General features: G+C 38.0%; 1 protein-coding gene across 1 annotated transcript in view; it reads left to right on the top strand.

Annotated features, from left to right (window-relative positions):
• The window catches only part of LOC141332155 (dynein axonemal heavy chain 2-like), a 326,684-nt gene that overhangs the window by 90,869 nt on the left and 217,040 nt on the right, over positions 1 to 18,775 (top strand). The window contains exons 30-41 of the mRNA XM_073837257.1: positions 1,264 to 1,481; positions 1,634 to 1,735; positions 1,816 to 1,941; positions 2,032 to 2,142; positions 3,941 to 4,129; positions 4,216 to 4,319; positions 8,600 to 8,789; positions 8,880 to 9,060; positions 10,802 to 10,929; positions 15,422 to 15,574; positions 16,177 to 16,302; positions 17,752 to 17,970. Of these exons, the coding sequence (XP_073693358.1) occupies positions 1,264 to 1,481; positions 1,634 to 1,735; positions 1,816 to 1,941; positions 2,032 to 2,142; positions 3,941 to 4,129; positions 4,216 to 4,319; positions 8,600 to 8,789; positions 8,880 to 9,060; positions 10,802 to 10,929; positions 15,422 to 15,574; positions 16,177 to 16,302; positions 17,752 to 17,970 (1,847 nt within the window). The remainder of the gene's footprint in view (positions 1 to 1,263; positions 1,482 to 1,633; positions 1,736 to 1,815; positions 1,942 to 2,031; positions 2,143 to 3,940; positions 4,130 to 4,215; positions 4,320 to 8,599; positions 8,790 to 8,879; positions 9,061 to 10,801; positions 10,930 to 15,421; positions 15,575 to 16,176; positions 16,303 to 17,751; positions 17,971 to 18,775) is intronic.

The raw sequence follows: 18,775 nt of genomic DNA, 5'->3' as shown, positions 1-18,775 counted from the left end.
GGGAGCATCACGCCTGCAGTAAGGCGTCTCTGCCATTCATACATACAGAGGCAAACGGGACATGCAGGATTCATATTAAAACGGTCTTTTTGCATTTCAGTTTTCACAGACACTAGTCCATATCGTGATTTGAATTAAGTGACAGACGAACTTTTGATTTATCAATCCAAAAATCGACGAATTTACGTGGCATTCCACGCTATAGTAAATTCGGTTTTTATGAATGGAGTCCGCGATCCAGTCCGTGTTTTCTTGGAGGAGACATTGTAAACGTGCCCCCCTAAGATAATGGTAGGGGAAACACTGGGATATTTAGAAATATAGTAGCCTACATTTCAGAAATTCAGGTATCCTATAGGTAGGTAGACCTTCTGTAAAAGCATTGAGGTGATACTTGAGGCTCGATGTGCTGCGGTGATATGCGCATTCCTTTGGTCTGAACGCTAGTTGGTGCTCCAGTATAATCGGTCCGCTGAAACTCATCCAGTGAGAAACGTTCCGCGGTGCAAAATTAAGTGCGATTAAAATGCGTTAAAAAAATTTAACGCGTTAATTTTGTGTAATTAATTAATCTAAATTAACGCGTTAAAGTCCCGGCCCTAGTTATTTCGCCAACACTTTGTGGTTGATTTACGTGTTTATTTTACGGATTTAAGCGTTACGTTAAATGTTTTTTCGCATGAGGTACTTTGTAATTTGCCATGATGTTCATGCACGCGCAAAACTACTACTATGGTACTTCAGTGTTTACAGACACACCATGAGGCAAGAAAAACTTAAAAGCATATTCATGTATTTTAAAACTTTTGGTAACTTGAGCCTAAGCTCTTTTTTAAATAAAAATCCATGCAAAAGTTAAAGAATGTAGTACATAGTTGTGTACTTTTTTACATAGTTGTGTTTGACACATGAAAACTGTAACAGTGTATCTACAAGTTAACACAATGTAACCTTACTCTCGCTCATATTTTAAGTATATTAAAATCTAAAACTATTATTTTGAATTGCAATAATATTTCAAAATATTACTTTTTTCTGTATTTTTGATCAAGTAAATGGAACTTTCATGAGACTTTTTTAAAAAACATTAACATTAAAAATCTTACTGATCCCAAACTTTTGAGCAGCAGTGTATGTATGATTGAGAATTATATAAAACCAGCTCAGTTGGAAAAAATGTATTACACTTTTGAATAGGTAGACAGAAAAATGTCAATAAAAGAAGCAATAAAGCACACATATCTTTTTTCCCTGTTATCTCAGGTCTTCTAGAGAAGCTCTCAGAAATGAACACTAAGTTAGAGGAGATTCAGAAGTCTCTGGATATGTACCTGGAGACCAAACGGCAGATTTTTCCTCGGTTTTACTTTCTGTCTAACGATGACCTTCTGGAGATCCTGGGCCAGTCACGCAACCCTGAAGCTGTGCAGTCGCATCTAAAGAAGTGCTTTGACAACATCAAAAGTCTCCGCATCAACAAGGTATATATGCACCCTGAGAGATTTTATCATACTGGTATATATGATTTTAAATTTCAGAAATGTGTGGGATTAAGCATGAATATTAGTTTAAATATTCTTTGTGTGTGTGTGTGTGTGTGTGTGTGTGTGTGTGTGTGTGTGTGTGTGTGTAGGTTGGGATCAATAACAACAAGTCAGAGGCCAGTGGGATGTTCTCAGCTGATGGGGAGTTTGTTGACTTCACTCATCCTGTTCTTTTGGAGGGGCCAGTGGAGGTGTGTTTACTGACCTACAGTCCAACAAGGCTTTCTTGACAAATGCACTTTACATTGAACTTCTCATCTTGTATGTGTAGGCCTGGTTGTGTGATGTTGAGCGAACCATGCGTTGGACTCTAAAGGACTGTTTGAAAAACTGCTCCATGGCTCTCAAGAAGATGCCAGGGAAGAGAAGCAAGTGGGTACGAGACTGGCCAGGACAGGTAAGTGTGTATGTGTGTGTGTGTATGTTTGGCTGCGTCTGTGTGTGTGCAGTAATTCCTCTTCAAAATGTGCTTTGCTTCTCTTTACAGATGTTGATCACAGCCAGTCAAATCCAGTGGACCACAGACGTCACCAGAGCACTCATGACCAGCAAAGAGAGAGCAGATAAAGCTGCTCTTAAATCACTAAAAAAGAAACAGGTGAGCAGTTACAGATTGGGCTAGTGATCTAAAGGTCAACAGTTTAAACACCAGAAAGGGCAATTTACGAATTATGTCGAATTGTGCTGCCGTTGTCCTCTTGGGAGAAACAGTTAGGCACAGTAAAGGTCTGCTGAGCCTGAGTCTGACAATTACCTGTTTGTCCATCCAGTGATTGGTGGAAAAGTGTTTGAATCTTTTTTGAGAATTCCATTTCTTTCTATTTTCATAAACATGTTTGTTCTACATTTAATGTGGTGTAAAAAAGCCTTTATATGTGACCCTTTTTCTTTTATGCCAGAAATCATTAGGATATTAAGTAAAGATCATGTTCCATGAAGATATTTAGTAAATTTCCTAATGTAAATATATCATAACTAATTTTTAATTAGTAATATGCACTGCTAAGATCTTCATTTGGACAACTTTAAAGGCGATTTTCTCAGTATTTTTATTTTTTTGCACCCTCACATTCCAGATTTTCAAATAGTTGTTATCTCGGCCAAATATTGTCCTAAATCATACATCAATGGAAAGCTTATTTATTCAGCTTTCAGATGATGATAAATCTCAATTAAAAAAATGGACCCTTATGATGATCTATGGTTTCTGTGATGCCGAAAATGCAGATGGAAATGCGGAATATTTAACAGAAAAAAATATTTATCAGAAATCATTTACCAGAAAAATGTACATTTCTGAAAGTATTTCTGAAAAAAAAATTAAAATAATAATATATATATATATATATATATAATTAATTATTTAGAGATGCTTAATTATTTAGAGATGTTTTTGATTCAGAAAATTAATGGAAAACAAAGATTTTGGTAAAAATAAAGGTACATTTTGGTAAACTTCTAAAAATTGAGCAAGTTTCATGATTTTAATCAATTAGACATGCTTTTTGATTAATAACATTTAATTTAACCATTAAAATGGAGTCTAGAAAAATGAAAACGTAATTCTTAAATTAAAACAAAAAAAAATCATTTTGAAAAAAATTAAACGCAATTTGGGAAAAAAATAAAACAGAATTCATAGGGCCCTAATAACTGCATCTAGACGGAATCTGCAGACTTTTCCCTCATTTCCTGTGCTGATTTAGATAAAAATCTGTGGGATTCTCTGTTATGGATTACAACATGGTGTTAAATGAAGCTGAGAGTACTACACTCTTGTTAGTAGCTGAAAGCAAAATAAAATTTGTCCAAATATTTAATTAACAACCATGTTAGCAGTCGGGGATTTGTAGAATTTTAGGAATGACAGGTGTTCTGATTCTGCAGAAATCTGCAGAGCTCTCTGTGGACTTCTGCGGGCACTGATTCAACGCAAGTCTGCTAATAACTAGTGGATGAACTCCACACACACTGCTGACTTCACTCAAACCCTTTATTGAAAATGAGTTATTCATTTCATGTGTATTTGTACTTGGAGCACAGGATGCACTAGATACACAAGTTAATTAAAGATGGCAGCTCAAATGAATTTAATCCAATCACATTTTATAAGCCAAAGCCAGTGAGACACAGAGAATGGCTCAGGCCTGTCTCTGTGCCTTTGAGAGTTGAGATTTAGTCTCAGAGCGTGGCTTCTTGGGCTTTAGGAAGGTGGGGATTTTTTTTGTTGTTGTTAATTTACATTTACATTACCCGTCTCAGATGATGTTTACTGACTGTGTTTGGAGTAACTGTGGTTAGGTTTGATCTGGAACCCCTGATCCATAAAATTAGTTTGCGTTGTCACTGAGTGCGCCTGTCTTCTAATAATGAGTTGTTTGCGTTGTGTTACAAAGGTGTCCATGCTCAGTCAGTACTCTGAAGCCATACGAGGGAACTTATCGAAGATTCTGCGCTTGAAGATCGTTGCCCTGGTCACCGTCGAGGTCCACGCCCGAGATGTCATCAGCAAACTCGCCAAATCAGGCTGCTGTGACGTCAATGCCTTTGACTGGCTGTGCCAGCTCCGTCTGTACTGGGACAAGGTCAGTGGGGAGACGGGATACTGTCATATAGAATAGGCAGAAGGTGATCACCACAACCCTCTAAATTGCTCTGTCTGTGTGTGCAGGATGTGGACGACTGCATCATCAAACAGACCAATACTCACTTCCGCTATGGCTATGAGTACCTGGGCAACTCTGGTCGTCTGGTCATCACCCCCCTCACAGACAGGTAACACATCAATGTGATCAAAGTATTTAAAGAGTATTAAAGTATTAAGTGTTAAAGCAAAAAGCTTTTTTAAACATTTTTTTACAAAAAACATTTGGATGCATGAAGCATTAAATCACAAACAAAACAATACACCCCCAGAATGATGTATTATGCAAGTTACATATCCATCCACTGCAATAAAATATAGTAGTAGATATTCCAGAGGTTCTTGGTGCATGAATACTGAATGTTTTAAATGTCATAAATAATGAAAAATAAAAAATGTCATAAACATTTTAAATGTCATGAATATATATATATATAAAAAAAACATCAACTTATACAGAAGAAAGTCCCCCATGGTGGTTTGAATGTAACATCACGTAGTCTGAAGTGTGGACACTTTTGTTTTCTTTATTTTTTTATGTCTTTCTCTATGTCCACATTTTAATTCAAGTCTATAAAAACTACTTGTTTCTAGTAAAAATATTTCAAAACACTTAAATCAAGATGCATTTAATAGATAAGCAAAATGACATAAGATATTTAGTCTTGTTTCCTGGGAAAATAATTAAGTGATTTTTTGGCTTACATAAATAAGTAAAATTATCTTTCAGTAGGGTAAGAAAAATCTTGTTTGAAGAGTCTTTCCTTACCCCCGCTGGCAGATCATTTTTGTTTTAAGCAAAATTCACTCAATTTAGATTTGTTTTTTCATCAGGAAAACAAGACTAAATATATCTGCAAGCAGCAATTATGACCTATAGGTGACACTGCTACCAAATTGATGTGGCATGGTCAATATAAGGAGACAATGGCACACACAAAGTTTGATGTCAGTATGTCAAAGCTTTGCAGAGATACAGTCTCAGACATAGTCTGGCATCATGCCTCAAAGTTGTTGCAATGCTATACAAAAGCAGTCTTGTCTATCAACACGAAATCCATAACTTTTTGTCAGTACAGTCTGAAGATGATCTGGCTTGATTTAGTTGAAAATCGAACCAGCGGTCATGGAGGAGTTTGAAAAGTAGGTTTTCAGCATATATCAAAATGGCGGACAGAAGGTTCGGCCAACAATGGCATAATTGGTATGTATGTTGTCGGCATGACCCAAGGAATATTTTGAGACCAATTTCATTACAATTAATGGTTAATGAATGGTTTATCGCTCTTGACCAATAGGTGGCGCTGTTACCAAATTGATGTGGCGTGGTCAGTGTGAGGTGACAATGTAAATATATCAAAGCTTTGCAGTGATACAGCCTTAGATGCAGTTTGGCATCTTTTCAGCAAATTCATTGATGTGTTAAATGAAAACCGTTTTGTATATATCGACACAAAATCCACTTTCCACTCCGAAAACTTTTTGCCAGCATGGTCTCAAGATGATCCGAGTCAAATTTGGGAAAAATTGGACTAACAATCTAGGAGGAGTTCGAACAAATAGATTTTGAACATTAATCAAAACAGAGGACAGGAAGTTCGGCCAATTTTGGTATCAATTGGTATCAATGTTCTTGGCATGACCCAAGGAATATATTGAGGTCACTTTCATTTCAATAGGCCAATTTAATCACTTGTTATTACCTTTTTTTATTATTTCTTTATAATTTCTTTATAATTGCCCCCAAACATTTAGGTACTGTCAGGGCATGGTGCCAAAGACACATACCAAGTTTCGTAACGATATGCCAATGCTTTGGTAAAATATAGCATTTTATGATAAAATGGCTGACATGGTAAAATTGGCTATGGTTCGACCAGTGCCTGGATTTGTGTACACGATATACTGATACACAGGCTTGAGAGCTAGGGAGCTGATTGAGATGCACCCTATGAAATGTTTTCTGAATGCACAGATTTATAGGTATTATGTAATGACCAAAAATGAACTGACTGAACAAATCTTCTTTTTTAGTTTTTTTTAGAAAATCTCCACTCTCTTATAAATCTCTGCACACAATTTAAAGATTCTCTCAGTCATCTTTATGAAGGGCACTCTAGGATGCCTTTTAAGTTCCCCTATATGCCAGGCCCTTTATTGCCTGCTTTAATTCACTGTCTGGTCCAACTCATCTATTTCAGAAATTTAACTGTCTGATGACCAGCTTCCCCAGTTCAGCAGACAAAACACAATAAAATTGGAGTGCAGCCTGTAGTGAAGCCCGGGTGTCATTGTGCATGTAAAATCATTAACGCCACCAACAGATATAACCTCCAGCTGAGATATAATCACCTACGCTCTCATATTATACCATAACTCTCAGATTACTCGAGATATTAATATTCTGTCCCGTGTGACAGTCAACTCTTGCATTTGACTGATGTGATCAGCTGGTTTGTAATGATCATTATGGGGACTCTGATGCTGTTATCTGACTTCAGCCATTATCCAAGTCATTATGAGCGAGAGACAGAGATCATGTCATTAACCTTATCAGTCAAGATCTTACCTCCCCATCAGCAGAGTACACCTGCACGTAGAGGAGCTCCAGATGTCTCTTGTGTGATAATAGAACAAAACTGCAAAAATTTTCGTCCACTTAAAATTATGCAATGATTCCTGCTAGGAAGTGGAGTTAGGAGTCAATGGCGGATTTCCTGTTGTGTGCCTTCAGAGGCCACAGAAAATCAGCACAAAACGTGCCTCCAGTCGAATGAAAGGAAGAATCTAATCCGGGTTTATTATGTTGAGAGGGTGACATCTTAAGCCCACTCAAGGACATGGACAATGTGCTTAAGCCTGTCTGTCTGTCTTCTCTCCATGTGTGTATGCGCTTCCGGATGCATGTGATTTGAGTGAATGTCAGTGTGTGTTCCAGTGTGTCTATCTGTGTTTCTATCCTAGCTCCAAGGATTGCTAAAACATGTTCATGGAAGTTAAGAGTAAAATGGTTTAGAAATAGTCAATAAAAGATGATAAAGACATGCATGGTCTCTTCAATATTTTTGCCATAAATAGCCATGTGCCCACAGTGATATGTCATTGGTCCAAATTCACACCAAGATGGATAACTATAACTATAATTATATTAATGTCCACACCAATGCAGAATAATGTTCTGTTTATTATAACTACAGTGTGTGCTGCAGTTATGTTGTCAAAATGTTAATTTTTGGGTGAACTATGCCTTAAAATGTCAGTACTGCCAGGTGGTGGGGCTTTGAATATTGTGAGGGACAATAGGGGACCATTGAATCACAAAGGTTCAGAACCATTGATTTAAAGGAATAATAATTATTAAAATAATTAATTATAAATCCTGATGAAGCTACATACATGGGTTAGATGGGTTTATATACAAGCCAGTAATATTGCAAAATGTTATTACAATATAAAATAATGGGTTTTATTTTAATATATTTATTCCTGTGATGCAAAGCTAAATTTTCATCATCTGTTACTCCAGTAACATCATCCTTTAGAAAAGAGTAGTGCTGCCAAATATTTTTTTAGGATTCTTTGATGAATAACAAGTTAAAAAATAGTAACATCCATTCAAAATATAAGTCTTTTCTAACAATCTAAATCTACGCTATCACTTTTTTCAAAAAAGAAAGAATACAAATTTACTGACCCCAAACTTTTGAACAGTAGTGTATATTGTTAGAAAACCTTTCTATTTAAAAAAAAAAAGCTGTTCTTTTTAACCTTTTATTGATCAAATAATCCTAAAAAGTATCACAGGTTTCAATAAAATATTAAGCAGCACAACTGTTTTCAACATTGATAATAAATCAGCATATTAGAATGATTTCTGAAGGATCATGTGACACTGAAGACTGGAGTAATGATGGTGAAAATGTAGCTTTTTTTAATCACAGGAATAAATTACATCTTAAAATATATTCACATAGAAACCTGTTATTTTAAATTGAAATAATATTTCACAGTATTACATTTGTTTCTGTATTTTTGATCCAATAAATGCAGCCTTTATGAGCATAAGAAACATCTTTAAAAACCATTAAAAATCTTACTGATCCCAAACTATTGAGCGGCAGTGTATATTTATATTTTTTCTAATTTTCTTGCCTGCAGTGCTTGTTTGAATGTGTAACTATCATAATAATCTTTAAAGAACCATTATAAAACCTTGCTACATTTACTGCGTTAGACCGAGACCTGTCACAGCACTTACATATTATTGCTCTTTTGTTGGTTTTGAATGCTTCTATTGTCCTCATTTGTAAGTCTCTTTGGATGAAAGCATCTGCTAAATGACTAAATGTAGATGTATATGTCAGTGTATGTACTGTATGCATTACAGACAGTATGTTTGATTTTGGTGTAGGTGCTACATGACTCTTACTACAGCGCTGCATCTGCACCGGGGCGGTTCTCCCAAAGGCCCTGCTGGAACTGGGAAGACAGAGACGGTTAAAGATCTGGGTAAATCTTTGGGCATGTACGTGATTGTGGTCAACTGCTCAGAAGGCTTGGACTTCAAATCTATGGGCCGCATGTACTCTGGCCTGGCTCAGGTATGTAGTAAACTACGTCATACAAACACTTAAACTTTAAGAACAATGTATGTGTTTTTGTTGAATGTGTGCATGTGTTTCTCTCTCCAGACAGGCGCGTGGGGTTGTTTTGATGAGTTCAACCGTATAAACATTGAGGTGCTGTCCGTGGTCGCTCAGCAGATCCTGTCCATCCTGTCTGCTCTGTCTGCGGGACTCAACAAATTCACCTTTGAGGGGAAACAAATCAACTTGGTCTGGTCTTGTGGGATCTTCATCACTATGAACCCAGGTGCTCAAACTGCATGTTGTTTTGCTAAGTGCATAGTAATAATTCTGTTATTATTTACTCACCATTTTGTTTTTCCATCACATCAGTTACAGTCTTTTGTGAAACACAAAACCATTTTTTTTTTCCAAATATTGAAAGTAAATGATGACTGAGTAGGGGTGGGCGATATGACCTAAAATTAATATCACGGTATTTTTCATCTTTTGAACGGTGCCGGTATAATATCACGGTATTACTTTTTTTGGTACATTTTCGGAGAAGTAGCCTGTCCTGTCCATTTAGTATGTGAATAAAGTTAATCTTTTCATAATATAATAAGTATATGGTAGGTATCCTTATCAAAAAGAGACATGGGAGAGTATTATGCATTCTCAACATATTTATTTTGCAAAAAACCTAAAGATCTTACTTAACAGTGTACAACAAAACAAAAATTATTTTTTTAAATTTAATTTCTGCAATATTTAAAACCTTTAAATAACTGGGGGAAATCAACCCATGGCAACAGTTTAAAAGTAGACCAATTCTGTGGGGAAAAACGCGGACTTGGCAACCCTGCATCCAACATGAGCTGCTGGAGTTAATGTCTTTGCACACGTGAGTACGAAATTTTCGTCCGACATTTTTGCACGTTAAAAAAAAATACAGGTTATGTTAATCGAGTTTACACACTGCCTCTGAAACTTTCATCCGTCATAAAAAAATTTGGATCATGTTTGATGTTCTGCATTTTCACATCCATAATAAGCATTTTGATAAGGATGGCGAATATGAGAAAACTAAAAAAAAAACACATACGAAAATCGGACTCAGTGTACAATGACCTTTAGATTTGAACGATCACGGGTCGAAAGTAAAGAGAGATGACAAAAATAGACTGGAGGATTTGTTGCAATCTTGTACTCACTGACAAATATCTATTATAAGATGTGCTGCTCCCTTTACAAAATCGAAAGTAAACGTAAACAGGCCGGTCGCGTTCGCCTCGCGCCTGCTCAATTTGTGATCCGCTGTGTAAATCCTTTGGCCGGCCGACCGGGACTTGCCACTCCGCCCCTGGTATAGGCTACAGGGCCGACCTTTCTTCACGATGTTTCACCAGCCGTTTAATGGCCACTCCCCTTTTACCTACCACCTGCAAAGCTGATACGAATGAATGAATGAATATGATATGTTTTACTTTTTTATTTACAACAAGAAGGACAGGTATTCAGACCACAACTGAACGTTTGAAGAAAATTTAATGTTTTAAATATACCGGTATTGACGGTATTAGAAAATCCATGTCGTGGCGCTATCTCACACCGGTGATGACTATGACACCGGTGTACCGCCCACCCCTATGACTGAGGCTGTCAAGCTCCTAAATGGTAGAAATGCATCAAAAACCTTACCTAAAAGTAGACTCACATGTTATTTTCCAGCTATATGATAGCTTTATTTGGAATAAACTGACATGAGTTAGGGTTAAGGTTAGTTATTGATAATCTTCACCTTCATTAAGTTCAGCCGCTATTACTGTATCATTGATTCTGATTCATTAACAAATCATTGAGACCAGTTTTGCAAACTGGATCAGTAAACGTAAATGAGTATGTAAATGGTGATAGAATGCAGATTTTTGGGGTGATCTGTTCTTTTAAATATCTTTATAGTGTTGGTAATGTGTGTTTTAGTCTGTTTGTGGTTGTCATCCCTTCAGTTCCTGTTGTTTCTGTGTGTGTATATGTTTTCTCTGTAGGATACGCTGGCCGCACTGAGCTGCCTGATAATTTGAAGTCTATGTTTCGGCCGATCTCTATGGTAGTGCCAGATTCCACCCTTATAGCTGAGATCACGCTTTTTGCAGAGGGTTTCAATAACTGCAAGGTATGCATACAACTCTACATATTCAGTCTGAAAATTCTTTAATTAAGCTTTAAATGGTTACACAGCATGAATAACGCCAACGATTTCAAAGAAGAAATGGACACTTTAAGGATCCCTTTTAAAACATTAAGAATTATGTCTTATCTACGGACAACCTTGAGCGCAATTGAGGCACCATTTTTTTCCCTTTTTAAAGCCTAATACTTAATGGTGAAGTGTCAATGCTAAAATACTTTCTCATATTCCACTTATATTCCAGTTCCACTGAACACTATCTATTTGTGCGATTTGTTTTATATTTTGGCATATTTTACCATATAATTTATTCCTGTGAAGGCAAAGCTGAATTTTTTACGGCAGCCATTACTTTAGTCTTTAGTGTCAGATGATCCATCAGAAATCATTCTAATATGCTGATTTGGTTCTGCTTAATATGTTTGTGAAACCCTTTTTCTTCATGATTCTTGGATGAATAGAAAGTTCAGAAGAATAGCAATTATTTAAAATACAGTTGATGTCAAAAGTTTACATACACGTTGCAGAATCTGCAATATGTTAATTATTTTACCAAAATAAGAGGGATCATACAAAATGCATGTTATTTTTATATCTATAAGATTAAATAACAGCTGAATTAATAAAAATGGCCTGTTCAAAAGTTTACATACACTTGATTCTCAATACTGTGTTGATACCTGAATCCACAGCTGTGTTTCTTTTTGTTTAGTAATAGTTCATGAGTCCCTTATTTGTCCTAAACAGTTAAACTGCCTACTGTTCTTCAGAAAAAATCTTTTCATTTAGTACTGCCTTTAAGAAGCTACAAAAGATATCTACATGTTTCCAATAAGACAAAATAAGAATATGTATATGTCTTCCGTGAGAAATATCTTATTCAGGTCAGTACTAAATAAAAAAAAGCATGGATTTTGTATGATCAATCTTATTTTGGTAAAATAATCAACATTTTGCAGATTCTGCAAGGTGTATGTAAACTTCTGACCCCAACTGTGTGCATTTTATTTTTGCCCAATTAAATGTATCCTTAATGAATAAAAGTATTGCTTGCTTTCTAAAAAAAAAAAAAAACAGTACAAAAAAAGTACAGACTCCAAACCTTTGGATGGTAGTTTATATTTTACACAATTCTAAAGTGGTTTCCAGGGATTTGCAGTGCAGTTGCTATGGTGCTCTGAGAGGTTGCTAGGTGGTTAATTACAGACATAATTCAAAAAAGCCCACACCAAGTCTTTAAGATTCAGTCATTTTAATGTCCAAAGTCTGATCGCTTGGTGCAGTAATAGCAAGTTCATTGTATACGATTAGAAAACATTTGTTGAAAGAGGTGAGAGTGCTAGGGATATTAGATTCTATTGAAGATGGAAGAGATCAACTCAGTTAGGCAAACACAGATGAACTGGCTCACACACACTCTTACGCACTCCAGGGGGCTGATCCTGCCATCGGATTACCTCCAACACGCAGCAGGCATGCCAATTGTGTGTTTATGCATGCGTTTGCGCGAGAGACATCCGACCGACGCGTAATGCCAACCCCTTCAAACACACACTCCACAAACACACACCCCTGTGGTTGACCAAATCCCACAAGTTTCCACTGGCTGCGTCCCCTCACTTCCCCCTGCCTGCGCGCGTTCCAAACGGGAAGCCTCATTTGTTGATGCCGTACACAGGCCCGGCGGGCTGGCAGTGGCACAGGCATGGGGAATTGGACTCAGAATTACAAATAATGGACTTGAGATTAAGAGAGCTGGGAAGGGAACCAGCACCGGCCCCAGCCAAGCACAGAATGTCAATGGCAGATTTGATTGTCCCGGCATACTCGGCCCTCATCCAGACACCCCTCTGCATAGTCAATACGGCAGAATCATTGCGTGCTGTCGAGAGAGAACTATTACCTTTGCAAATGAAAGGAAATGGACATATCAATGCTGGGCCATGTTAGAGAGAGGGAGCGGGAGAGTATTGCCCCGACGCACCGGAGTGTGCAGGTCTTGGTGTTATGAGCCATAACTGACAGCGAGATGACCGTCCCCTGCGAGTCCATAGTCTGCTCAGCTTAGCGTGACTCTGGCGCGTGTTTCTGTGTGTGTGCTCACACAAGCACTAGTGTCTGTATAAGTAAGACTGTTAGCGGCCAGTGTGGAAACGGAGCTGACACGGTTACCCTGACACACTGGCTTCTTCCTTCTGGTACATATTCACGGTGTTCATGGGAACACACACATCGACTCACCTTTTTTTGCATTCTGTCTCTCTCTCAATCGCAGGCATAAATTGCTCCTATTGTGTTTGTCTGTCGTTATTTTTCATTCAAAAACAATTGTGCCTTCAATAATTGTCCTACCAATTATATTTCATGAATTGTTGTTGACATGCAATTGCATTATGGGCATTTAACGTGTATCTAAGCAAATTTAGAGCTTCTCGCTCCTGGCAAAATCATGTTCAGACTTTTACTTGCCCAGACAACATTTTTACTTTAAATTTTTCGCTATGCATTTTTATATTTGCCAGAAGTATGTTTTTCATTAAATTATAAGTGTTCTTTTCTTTTTCTTTTTGTGAGGGAAAAATTACTGGAATTTTAATGGCTATAATTTAACTCATAAATTCATAAAACATGCATTTTCTGTAAAACATAGTTTCCCCAAATCTTTTTGTCAGCCCTTTGTCAATCCTTTGGCCTAAAATACAATAGTCAACATTTGAAGTGGAAAAAAAAGTTCATCAAAGTTGAACAAGAATGGGTATTGGTTTGGTTTTAGAACTTTGATGAATGGTTGTGATCCACTACAAATGTTGACTACTATATTTACTTGAAGTTAAGCATTTAAAGTCCCCATGAAATCAAAAAGAAAGTTTTTTGGCTTCTAATACAAATATGTCAGCCTTAAGGTTATCTGTAAGTTAGTGTGCTCCAAAACAATGACAAAATTCACATTTAGAAGATATAAGCATTTAAAATGTACAGTCTCTAACTTCCGCCAATACGGACCAATGATTTTGATGACATCACACTGCACTTCTGCTTCTCATCAAACTTTCTGTCCAATCAAATTCTCTCTAGAATCTGATGCGCTAGAATCCCCTACAAGTCACCTTTATTTATATAGCGCTTTTAACAATACAGATTGTGTCAAAGCAACTGCACAGTATTTAAACAGCACAATAGTGTGTAAGTAACGCATTATTGTAAATAATCAATTTTCACTACACTATAAATAGATGCTGAAGCTGCAGCTGAAATCGGTCACTTGTTCACAGAATTTGTGTTCACTGTACAGTAATGGCATGTAGTGCGCTATATAAGGGATATGGAATGATTCAGACAGTGTAAATATGCATTCCGTTGGGGTGAATAAAGGTTTTACGTTGTGCCACAGTACGCACACAGTCTGCTCCGGTCCAGAGAGACGATAGCACGGAGCGGATCATATGCACAAGTCGATGCAGACCACAAAACGTATCGGACACATTTAAATTCTACACAGAATGCTATGTTATATATATAGATAATGCGATATGGATGAGATTGTGGCTGTCATATGCTGTCAAATGCTGCTTTACCGAGCTCAACGACTCTGGCCCAAGCTGTGATATAAACAAAACACTACTGGCTATTTAAAAAAGGGGGCGGGGTTGCTGGATATGTCCCGCCCTGTCTGCCTGTTTTAGTTATAAAATAAGAACATAAAATAAGCCTGCATATATCAAATCACTTCACTGGACTTTTAATAATGGTTAAAGACCTAATCAGGTGAAGACAAGATCTTTTTTTTTTTTTAAGTTTATTTTAAAATAGTTTATTTTTTGTTTTATTATGTAATTAATAATTCACTTTTCATCAACTCACAAACCCACACCAGTTCCCTTAAAAAATGGCATACAATCCAAAACATACCAATTGTGATTTTGTCGAGGCCTTGCTGTCTCTCACTTTTTTGATTTCTTGACTTCTGTTCCTTCGTAGATGAAAAAGTGATGCAATAAAGGTTATTGAATTTGCTCGTTTACACCCCTCTCACTCCCTCTCGTGCTTTTTCTCCACCTGTCTGCCTGACGTATTACTGTATTACTGTCAGATGTATTGCTGTATCTCTTTTCATGGTTTCTATTAGCTGTGGGAGTTCAAGGTCACATAATCCATTTTCATATTCCCGTAAGAAATTTCTGTAATGTTAATGTCAACAGGAACTGAAAACCTTTTAGACACTATTACTTTCTTACTGCATGCTCCTGGTCTGGCTGTGAAAAATTCATCAGTGAACTTTTCACAATCAAACCGAAACAAAATTAGCTCTCGGCCTAATTCTTTTCCTTCCCTGTTTATCCATTTTCGTATGAGAATATTATTGGGTTGTGAAGGCAGGTTCATTCTAACTGTTCTCATTATATTCTTATTGTATTTTGTTCAAAGTGACATTATATTGCACCTTTAATCTCTGTCTCTTCCTCTCTCTCTTTCTCAGGTGTTGGCTAAGAAGGTCTTCACTCTGTATTCTCTGGCAGTACAGCAGTTGTCTAAACAGGACCACTATGACTTTGGCTTGAGGGCTCTTACCTCTCTGCTTCGCTATGCTGGAAAGAAGCGCAGAGCTTGCCCTGACATTGTCGATGAAGAGGTGAGACACACAGACCTGCAGCATCCAATAAATCTAGAAACATTATCTCAGAGACCTGCTTCACCTTAATACGCTTCAATGTTCAGTAAAACAGCCAGGTGTGTGTGTGTGCACTGAATTATCTGTGTGTTTGTGTGTGTGAAGAAAGTGCTAATGCTGACAGGGACATGTCACTAAAACGTGCTCCTCTCTGGCTATGATAAAAAATGTATCAAAGGGGACAAAACCTTAAAAGAGAAGTTGAAAAGGACTCATAAACCTGATGTGAGTGCTTATCTCACCGCTCTCTGTCTCTCTCTTTCTCTCTTTTTACCTGAATATCATCACCTATGCAAAAGGTGCGCCATGTTTATTTAAAGGTTCAAATGTGTGTAAGGTACGCTTGTTAAAATAAATGTCATTCAGAAGCAGCAGGGTTACTGCTTTTGATAGCCGAAGAGCAAGAAGGGTTTTCAGATGTATCCGTTTCGTAGTTTCCTGCCCATAAATTAAGGTTGACATTTGGTCAAGTGAAGCTGGCCTGCCTTAGCTTTGAAGATGTACTCATGCGCTGAGCTAATTTAACATAATGTTTTTTTCTTCTTCTTACCCTTTCACCTCAGATCCTGCTGATGTCTATGAAGGACATGAACATCGCTAAACTAGCCTCCATCGATCTGCCACTCTTTAATGGGATCATCCAGGATCTTTTCCCTGCCGTGGAGACGCCCACTATCGACTACGGAAAGGTAGCCTGTCCCACTGTGCATGTGGCCTCGTAATGGACTCATAAAGCAAGTCTCTGTGTATTTCTGTATGAATGTGTGCTCTGACTCAGCTCTTAAAAGCATATTTTTGTGTGTTTTTGATTACACCCATCTTATTTTTCAGAGAACAGCTCTCACACAGGCTCTCTCTCTCTCACTGAAACACCTTTCAAAAGATCCATTAAAGCCTGCGGATATTTTCCTGCCTTGCCTGTACACAATTCACTCAGTCCACTTCTTTAATACAGATAAAGGCCAATGCAAAGGTGTTAGGGGGAGCTTAGTGGATAAATATCCTGACAAGCACCACAAAGGTTGCTGTTCTAAAGCCAAGACAGTCTGATCTGTGAGCTGGAGAGGTATAGATCCCTGTTTAACTTTGTGCCTTTAAAGTGTAGTGTCTAATTTCTATGCCAATAACTCAGGACGTCCACCTAGAAATGGCTTATAGTTTTCTCCACATTTCCCTGGTCTGGTCTGTTGGCTCAACCGTTTTGACTTCAAGGCTTTTAGGGATCTCTCTTCTAGTACAAACTAGTGCTGTAACTGTAGGTAAGAAGTAGAGAATAATGGATAGCTAAAACATTTATTAGGTGTATTTGATATATTTGATTCTCAAAATAGTTGATAACCGTCTTCAAGAACTTCAAAACTTGGCTAAACCTCTTACTGCCTTCTGTTGTTTTGACTGCTGTGATTAATGCATTGTCCAAATACAAAGTTTACTTAAATTTTAAAGAGATTCAAAAAGTCTCTTGAATTATCGAGTGTTTAAACTTGGTCTGAATACAAACTGTCTAAGAGAGAAATGTTGTTTCTGAAGAAGAGTTTATGGTGTTTGCGAATAAGGTTTGGAGAAATAAGGCAGATACCTCAGAAGGTCTGCACAGCTGCTTCCTGCTTCTTCCGCAATCAAATGCGACAAGGACAAAATTGGAGGCCCAGTGTGACACACACACATAGACAAAAAGTAGTACTGTATTTCCTCTTCTCTGCCTCCACTCATGCACATCATGCAGTGTTTTCATTGCTGTTTTATATTACCCATCCTGCATCTTCATCTCCACCTTACTCCAGCACAAACGCCTCAGAGCCGTTCCCTTTATTCCTCCTCTCCATCTGTTTAACGAGTCGAGAGAGAACTTAGAGAGGGAGATTAAATTAACCTGAGAGTTTAGCATGGCTGCTTTAGTGCCTCTGGAGCAGTTCTGGTTGGTGCGACTTCACTCAGGGGTGCAGTATCAGCGGGTGTTTTTATTAAGATGGCCGCCCACCTCTTGCCAGTTCATTTGCCTTTAGTGCTTCAGTGGGATTCACCTCCACCGAAGGGATGTTTTTCCAGCTTTGAAAGAGTTTATGCAATGTTATGAAGCAATTAGCACATATTTGGTTATAAGAACTTGCACAGATTTTCTTTCTTTTTATCTCTAGCTGAAAGAAGCTATAGAGGCAGAACTTCGACAGAGCGGTCTCCAGGTGACCCCCTTCACCGTGTCCAAGGTGATTCAACTGTACGAGACCAAAAACTCCAGACACTCCTCGATGATCGTGGGCAAGACGGGCAGCGGCAAGACGGTCACATGGAGAACCCTTCAAAACACCCTCAGCGCTCTGCACCGCAACGGAGAGCCAGGATTCAACCTCATACGTGTGAGACCTCTATCTTTATCTCTCTCTCTTAGCTAGCAGTCTTGCTTTTTATCTTGTCTAAAGGGCAACAGGCCAACGCAAGGTTCTCAAAACAAAGCGGCCCGTTAGCTTTATCGAAATTAGCTGTTTCCATTCATGAGTAGTTTTAAGGGCAAAGATCATGCCTCTGAAACAAATGTCTTCGCAGCAGCTGTTCTAGAGCCTAAAAGGCTACGCCAACCTTCCATTCCTCATTACCATGAAAATGAACCGCCGTTAGCGGCCACGCTTATTCAGCACCCGATACATTTACCACCAAGACAACAGTGTTTCCCTTAAACACTCTTCGCTGTTTAGAGAACATGTGGCAACAAGGACTTAACACTCATTAAAAGCCCCCCTGACAGACTCTCGGCTCACTCGTGGGTGTTTTGAAAATGATGGCGTAGTCAAGACGGCAGCTAGCGCTAATTGCCGCAGCTTATGATCTCTTTCTTTTCACAGTTGCTTTGGCTGCGGCTAAAGGAGCGCCACTCCATGCTGTGCTTTTAACACAGTCGTCTTTTCACCCAGTCGGCTAAGACTCGTCATGTCTAAAACCGTGTGTTTAGCGTTCATGTTTGTTCTGATCTGTTTTGTTTTCGCATCTGTTGTTTTTCCCCATCTCCTTCATTTTTTGTAACCCTTTTCACGTGTCTCATCCTGATGTGGGTAAAAATAGAAGCGTGGGGTAGGGGTGGGGAGAATATGTGTTTCTCAGGTTTTCCTTCTTTAATGATGTTCCTGGAGTGTGTGTATGTGTGCAAGAGAGATGCAGGTGAGGTCT

This window comes from Garra rufa, chromosome 3 (genome assembly GCF_049309525.1).
Source record: "Garra rufa chromosome 3, GarRuf1.0, whole genome shotgun sequence".
NCBI lineage: Eukaryota > Metazoa > Chordata > Actinopteri > Cypriniformes > Cyprinidae > Garra > Garra rufa.
This window is presented reverse-complemented; position numbering and strand designations above follow the sequence as displayed.